Source organism: Arachis ipaensis, chromosome B1 (genome assembly GCF_059453495.1).
Source record: "Arachis ipaensis isolate K30076 ecotype BB chromosome B1, ASM5945349v1, whole genome shotgun sequence".
NCBI classification, from domain to species: Eukaryota; Viridiplantae; Streptophyta; class Magnoliopsida; order Fabales; family Fabaceae; genus Arachis; species Arachis ipaensis.
This window is the reverse complement of record NC_142436.1, coordinates 7,106,038-7,114,134: the sequence shown is the minus strand read 5'-3', so window position 1 is coordinate 7,114,134 and position 8,097 is coordinate 7,106,038. Positions and strand designations below refer to the sequence as shown.

The following is an 8,097-nucleotide window of genomic DNA, read 5'->3' as shown; positions in this document are numbered from 1 at the left end:
ACATAGCCATCGTTTCTTTTTTTTTTAACTTTTTTTAAATTTCTGTTGTTGCTGATTTTGAATCTGAAGTTGCGATTGATGATTGCTAAATTGTTGTTAAATATAAAATTTTTGTTCATTTATTTTATAGATGTTGCTGTTACTGTTGATTCATTTTGTTGTTGTTATTGCTAAATTTACTGAAATTACTAAACTTGGTTGTTGCTGTTGCTGAATTTAGTTTGTGGCTGGATGATAGTGATTTAGAAAGAAAGAATGTGTGATTGTTATGGTGGCAATGGTGATGGCGATGAGAAAAGAGAGAGGGAGAGGAAGAGAGATGCATAGCGATGATGATGTAGAGAAGTTAGTGGTGAGGGTAAGAAGGGGTTTTTTTTTTTTAATTTTTGTTTAAGGGTAAAATTATTCAAAAAATATCGTTTATAGACAAAATGACGATTTTATAACGTTTTGTAACGTTGATGATGATTTTAATACGAAAAAAAAGTCAGGAAAAATTTTGATTTTGACCCAAGACCTTAAGGACGAAAAAAATATTTAACCCTAGTATTTCAAATGTAGGTAATTTTTTTTTTAATGAATCAAAATCAAAGTGCTAAAATACTAAAATTAAACAAAAAAAATGTAGGTAATTAAGTTAACTGTAAGAAAATATATTTTAAACAAAGATTCGTATGCAAATTGTTTTTGTGTGAAGTTAATAATTTAAAATTATTTAATAATAATTTTAATCAAATATATTAAATCATTTAACATTCTAAACTAACAATTTTATATAAAAACAATTCCATACAAATTTTCACAATATATTTTACTCAAAAAGCTTGGTTTATGTTTGATACTACTTTTTCTAAAATGCAAATACTTTTTGTGATATAACAATCTTTTTATAAATAATTTTGTCGTAATATGATCGTTTGATTTAGTATTTAACTCTACAAGATTACTTTATGACAGTTTTTTTTATATATATATTTTTATTACATTATTGGTTGTCTATGTTACAGAGGAAGCAAACCAACAAGAAACATTTAAGCATGCCTTGGATATAGTGAGATTCTAATGTTACTTGTCTCCCATTATTTGTTGATGTAGGATAAACAGATTTTTTTTTAAATTAAAAAATATTTTTTTTTTTGTTCAATGTCAACGTAAAAAATTGTACACAAATATACGTATTACTACATATATCGGTAAATAATATCATTGAATTATTGATTATTTACAACTGTACAAATATAAATATCTAATTTGGTGTTCATGTAAAAACAATTAAACTATTTTTTAATATAAAATAAAAAATAAAATATATTTATCTTTAAAATTTTTTTAAAGAATTAGAACAATTTATTAACAATTTTACAAAAACAACTTTCAATACAAATAAATCAAACAATTGTCATGTATTATTATTAGATTACATCTAAATTTTTTGAAAATTTAACTATTATGAGTATATTTGTTTTAAATAAAAAATTTTAGAAACAAAATTAAAATAAAATAAAATTTAAGAATATTTTTAAAATTTTTGATAAATTTTAAAAACAAAAAATATATTTTACTTTAAAATAAATTAGAGAGTGAAAGAAAAGATAAGGTTATTGATGGGCAAATTGAATGGTAGCCAACCTATCCCCTTGATGTTATGTGGCCAATTTGACCATATATATATAAAACAGAACTTCCAATAACACAGAATGGATGAAAAGTTTCCATCTCCTCTCAATATTTTTCTTTTTTCACCATACCATATACCTTCCAACCAAGTTGTCTATTTTGTTGGTGAAGGGAAAATTAAGTTTGGTTCGGATTGGAGTTTTCATGGAAGAAAAAAGCAATTGAATCTTAAGCAAGATTCCACCCTTCTCAATCAATCAACCTCAACATACACCATGTCCCATTTTCTGTATTTTAATGTAACATTATATATGTATGTTGATAATTAAAAGACAACAATTTAACCTTTTTTTCCCCTACTAGATGTGGAGTAATCATCAAGATGAATTGCATCAACTTTTGGATACGAGGGGAAGCAAAGCTAAGCAATCGGGTTACTTAATAATCACCTACCATTGACGAAGTCCTAAAATAATGCACAAATAATTGAAATTTGATATGAATGGTAGCTATGATAACGCACTTTGTATATGCTATATTGCTTGCAAATTAAAACCTCCCCTTAAGTCATGATTAAACTCACACTACCTACCTAGGATTATTAGGAGTGCTTAGACGAAGAATGAAACCTAGATGCACTTAGAAAGAAAAAAAAAATTCTTTTAAAGAGAAAAGCATAAAATCAACTTCAGTTTAACAATACAGGTATAACCAAAAATTGATTAACCTTGGTCAAGTTGCAAGTGAAATTATATTATTGGTCCACTTGCAAGAGCAGATTTTATCCTGGCCCATTTGCTTAGAAGATAAATTGCAACTCATCTATTATATGAAAGTGATGCAGAAGGGTATAGAAACTAAGGATGCCATATCATCAGAAGAAAAACACTATCAAATAATTAGGGAAAAAGGGGAAAATATTAAAAATAAATATTGTGAAAAAGATTTAACATTTTTCTTCTTTAATCAATGCATCAAGGGGAATGAGTTATTTTAATTTTTCTCTTAATTGATGTTGTAAAGTCAGTCTCTCATTATTTATTTTAAAATAAAATTAAATGAAAAAATGTAAAAACAAATATTATATAATAAAAAATTACATTTTTAAAATATTAAATAAAAATTTGAAAATTTCATTTCCTGCATCAATCAAGCAGGTCAAGAGTCACACGTATTTAAATAACAAAACCTTGGACACCTGGAAAGAGAATCAAAGACGGTAATCTTTGGGCAACCTCATAAATTAATACACATGTATTTTTCTAATAAGAAATGTTTTGGTGAAATTTCTCTGTTGAATATTCATCATGTTATTATTATAAAATAGAAAATTTAGATTTAACTGAGCATAAATAATCTATACTCCTTCTTTAATATAATTAAGTGGTAAATAAAAAAAATTAATTTTAATACATTATCTGTATAAATAACTTTACACGTATATTCAATCACATAATGTCACATAATTAAAAATAATTATTATTTTATTGACTATGATCATAAAAAAACAAATGTGATTATATATTAAAATTAAATTCAATAAAAAAAGGCATTTAAAAAAATATTTTACTTATTCTTTTTTTTTTTTAATGAGTATATTGCTTCTACAATCCAAGAATGAAGGAAGTTTAGGAAGTTAGTCAAAATTTCAAGGAACATATACTTTGCTTCAAAGCACCAAAAATTAAAAAAAGAAATTCTTTTCCCTTCCAAGCACAACAAAATTAGGATCATTCATACTCCACACATCACCTAACACGTATGCATCATATCCCATGCTTTTTTTCACATTAATGTTCTAAATTTCTAATATAAGCCCTTAAATATAAGACTTTCCATAACCAAAACAATCCAATCAAGACACTTTTTTGTCATCAAATATCACCATCCCATACCAATCAAAACTGCTGGGTAAGCCAACAAAATCACCCACCTTTTGCTCTTTTTTACATCAGGATTTCATCATTTCTAGTGTTTTTAAGTGAATTTATTCATATTCTCATTTAATTATATTCACCTGTTTGTTGATCACTAATTCAAGTAGCTAGTAACAAGAACTATTTAAATTTATTTATATAAAAAAATATTATTAAAAAAGTTCACAGTAAAATATCTAATTCATTTCATTCATTCACGTAAACTCAATTCAAAATAGTAAACCAAAAAAAACAGAACATTTTTTTACAATTATAAAAAATATATACTTGCATATTTTTATAATAAAAATTGATTTAATTTATAATTTTTTCTTTTTTGTCAATGCAGAAAAAAAAAAGCTCACCATGTAATAATATCAAAAAGAGTAAAGCAACAGCTTAATTAAAATCCTTGCGTGTCCGAAACCAATTGAGTATTATATTTCTGTTCCTTCACATTTCTTTATCATTAGAAATAAAAAAAAAAACAAAAAGAAAAGAAAAAATAAAGTAGTTGTTAAGTAGTAGTGAAGAGAGAGAGAGAGTGAGAAAAAACAGGGGGAAGAAAGAAGAAAAGAGAAAAGATTAAGGATTGATTCATATGAAGAGTGAGTATAACAGTTACAGGAGGAAGAGAAATATTGATCAACCTGGGAAAGCACGGAGAGTTGTTGTTGGAAGGAATCTTGGATTGCATCCATGAAATCACAACGGCACTGGCCTTCGCTGACAGGATGAGCGATTCTGCTTACAAGGTCGACACCACCTCCCGCCTTGCTCAATGGCGAATCGACAACTTGGCCTCTTGCACTTACCGCAAATCCGATCCTTTCAAGATCGGAAAATGGAACTGGTAAAAGTTAGTTGAGTTAGTTACACTTACTTGTGCCCGCAAAGCCTTCAATATGTACTGTGCTTTTGGATTTTGATTGTGTGTGTGTGTGTTTTTTTTTTTTTTGGATTATGGAAATGAAGGCATTTGTCTGTGGAGAAGAACAGGGTTTTGTTTGTTAAATTGTATCCAGAAATTTCGAATCTAACACGAGATAACCCCCCGATTGCGTCCTTCATCATTAGGGTGGTTAGTTCTGTTGGAGATCGCAAGTCCCTCACTCATCCAGGTAACGGAAATATTTTTTCTTTTGTAATTTTCTTTATTCAGATTTTATTTTATTTGTTTTCATAGAAAATTATCAATATTTGATTCTGTCATGTAGTTGCATGGAGTTGTTCTTATTACAAATTCCATGATATAATACTCTTAAATAGAGTTTTGATCCATGATGATTTAGTTTTTAGTGTGTCGAGACAAAAAATACTGTGGAAAACCAAAATACCTTAGATTACATTTGAATACTCCCACCCTTTCAAAATAATTGTACTTTAGCCTTTTTATATATATAACAAAAATTAATGTATTTATTTTGCATCTAAAATTGACTGATTTTTCACCATGATGCAGAGATAAGAGATAAGCTGATAAAGAGCAACGAGGACTTTGTTTGGGCAATTGAGGTTCCACTAACTGGGAAATTCATTATCGACGTTGAGTTCCTTGATTTGAAGACTGCATCCCCAAACGTACGTACCCTGTGATTACCTCCATAGTATTAATTACTTAATTTAATGTACATAGCCTTATAGTAATGTATTTGGATACAAATTTTGTACCATGTTAGTATACTAAGTGATAGTTACCAATTTGAGAGTAGTATACTAAGTAGTGTACATGTTAGTATAAGGTATATTAGTATAAATAGTGTTAATTTAACAGTATAATTTCAATTTCAAATCATATTTTACCTTATTACCTGCATCATTCTTATCGAATCCAGGGTGAGGAACCTTGTTCTATTTGGGCTGCGGGTTTTACTCAGCAAAGATCAAATGCGACGGCGCTTGAGACTCTGGGTAAAATGCTAACAGAAGGGATTCACACAGACATAACCATCAATGCTTCGGACGGAAGCATAGGAGCTCACAGGGCAGTTCTGGCTGCCCAGTCGCCTGTGTTTTGCAGCATGTTTTCGCATGATCTCAAGGAGAAAGAGCTGTCAACTGTCAACATCCAAGACATGTCGATTGAAGCTTGCCAGGCACTTCTAAATTATCTCTATGGGATCATTAAGAATGACGAGTTTTTGATGCATAGATTAGCCCTTCTACATGCTGCTGATAAATATGACATATCTGACTTGAGAGAGGCATGTCATGAGAGTCTTCTAGAAGACATTGACACGAAAAATGTCCTCGAGAGGCTCCAGAATGCGTCGCTGTATCGGCTGATGAAACTGAAGATGAGCTGTATTAGATATCTTGTGAAATTTGGTAAGGTATTCGAAATTCGCGATGATTTCAATTGCTTTATGCAAAATGCAGATAGGGATTTGATTGCTGAAGTCTTCCATGAAGTTCTTGATGCATGGAAAGGATTCTGAAGAAATGATCCTTCCATTTTTCAAAGGACATGAAGACTTGATTGTTATTTAACATATGCACAAAAGTAGATTGTTTGAATTTGTTCCGCAAGATTTGAATTGATTAATATAATTCTTTAGCTCAGAGGATGATTTTTTTTTTCCCTTTTCTTGTAAATATATCTTATTCTTCATAGATAAACTATGAGAAAAAATTGTACATTGTATAAAAAACACATACCTTCATGAATTCAGATTGTTTGATGATACTTGATATTGTTGTATTGAGTTTCTGAGTTTGGTATGAAGGTGAAAATGTATTGATTATGGTTAATAGATACAAGAAAGCAGAACTTGTGTATTATTAATACAAGTAGCATCATGAGAAGAACTGAGGAAGTGGATTTTTTTTCATTGGATTTTATTAAGAGCACTTGTTAAGATTTTCAAAATGAAAACTTCTGAATAAAGGTTTTTGAGCAACCAATATTAGAAAATGAAAGGTTTTCGTTATCAAAAACCTTATTCTTGTGTATTGGTTAACAAAGTCTTTTCTATTTTCACCATTTATATTCTTTAAGTTGAAATTAGCCGAGGGTAAAATAAAATTTAATTTTGATGCACTTAAACATTTTACAAAATCGTACAATTATATTCGTTCTTTTGAATAATTACTTTTATTGATGTGGCGTTACGTAATTGGATACACGTGTAAAACTACTTTACAATGATAGTAAATCAAAATTAAATTCGAGTAAAATATACCATTTGTAGGGGATTTTTTAAAAGAAAATTTATTATAAAAAGAGTCCCCTATGTTTTTCATAATCCCTAAAATATTCCTGGAGCTTCAAGCACCCTAATACTCTTTCCAACCGAAGAAAGAGCCCCTTAACAATATATTAGACTCAATATTATATATATAAAGAAGAAAGAAGATCCTTGGAATCTAAGCTAAGAAATTTCAACCCACTGTCTCCCAATAAATAAACAACTATAATGGCAAAGAAGATAGACTACGCCCCTCAAAATAAGATAAAAGACCATTTTCCATTTGAATGCATATTTTTGTTTTCCTTCTAATTAATAATTTGCACCAAAATGCAAAGATGAATTATAAGTGTTTGCTCACATTCAATGTAACATAACAGATTTAGATTAGGGATAATTTTATGACGAACAAGTTTTATGTGAAGAAAATAAAAAAGGAGTGAATAAATTTATTTTAAAAAATAATAAATATAAAATGTGTCAGATGAATTGGACAATCCCCAATTTTAGACATTATACCATAAAAGCATAAACTCACTCACATTATACACTCACACATCTAACACAGAGTTCATATCCATTACTTGGTCTTCGTCAAGTTTAAAAGATACATGATTTATCATTTGAACTAAAACCTCAGCTGAGTTAATCTCTAGATTCACACTAGCTTCTAATTTTCTTTTCGTTGTTTTGGGCCGTCCCTAAATATTCATACTACAGATTTCAAACTCCAAAAATCCAAGTCTTGAAAATGAGAGGAGTAATCCTTTCTAAGTTAACTTCTTGAGTTAATTGAAGTCTAATAAAGTATAAAAGTTCTATAGAAGTTGAATATGAATAACAAACTCATTGATCATAAACATAATGGAATTTATGAAGACAGATTAACAGCTAGAAGGTTGACGAACGGCGCACCTTTAATAGAAAGTCCTCATGTTAAGTCTTGATCAGAAGTAGGTGGCTTGCAAAAACATATCAAGAAATGACATGCATTATGCTTTATGGTAGGTGCTTGGGGGCAGAATATGGAATATTAAGAGAATCTTCTACTTACCGCTTGATATTATATGTAGTTATATATACACATACACGCGCGGCTTCTTTTTCCGACATTAATAATCTTATCCCCAGAAAATAATTAAATAAATAAATATAACTGATATAAGATGGAGGTCCTAAAATAGTACTAACTACTAAGTGAATAAGTCCTTTTTTTTTAACTAAATATGAAATTATATTTTAATAAAATTAGAAATCTATTTTTTTGTCTTTTTTCTCTTCTCTTCTTTTAAAATTTGTGTTTATTAAAAAAAACATAGAATTTCTATTTTTTCATCCACAAATTTCTGTATTCAAAAATTTATGTGTTTTATTTT

The 8,097-nt window shown here is 28.7% G+C and overlaps 1 protein-coding gene across 1 annotated transcript; it reads left to right on the top strand.

Annotated features, from left to right (window-relative positions):
* The first annotated feature begins 3,442 nt into the window (after nucleotides 1-3,442).
* LOC107614153 (BTB/POZ domain-containing protein At1g55760) lies at nucleotides 3,443-6,311 on the top strand. Its single transcript, XM_088500936.1, has 5 exons — nucleotides 3,443-3,528; nucleotides 3,883-4,386; nucleotides 4,509-4,654; nucleotides 4,996-5,114; nucleotides 5,369-6,311. The coding sequence occupies exons 2-5, from the start codon at nucleotides 4,268-4,270 to the stop codon at nucleotides 5,969-5,971; spliced, it is 987 nt and encodes a 328-aa protein (XP_088357062.1). The 5' UTR covers nucleotides 3,443-3,528; nucleotides 3,883-4,267; the 3' UTR covers nucleotides 5,972-6,311.
* The last annotated feature ends 1,786 nt before the right edge of the window (nucleotides 6,312-8,097 follow it).

Excerpts from the sequence above, each read along its gene's own strand:
- LOC107614153 (XM_088500936.1), top strand. The coding sequence starts at position 4,268 with ATGAGCGATTCTGCTTACAAGGTCGACACCACCTCCCGCCTTGCTCAA. Across the intron at positions 4,655-4,995 it reads CAAGTCCCTCACTCATCCAG|AGATAAGAGATAAGCTGATA; the intron begins GTAACGGAAATA and ends ACCATGATGCAG. Across the intron at positions 5,115-5,368 it reads TGAAGACTGCATCCCCAAAC|GGTGAGGAACCTTGTTCTAT; the intron begins GTACGTACCCTG and ends TATCGAATCCAG.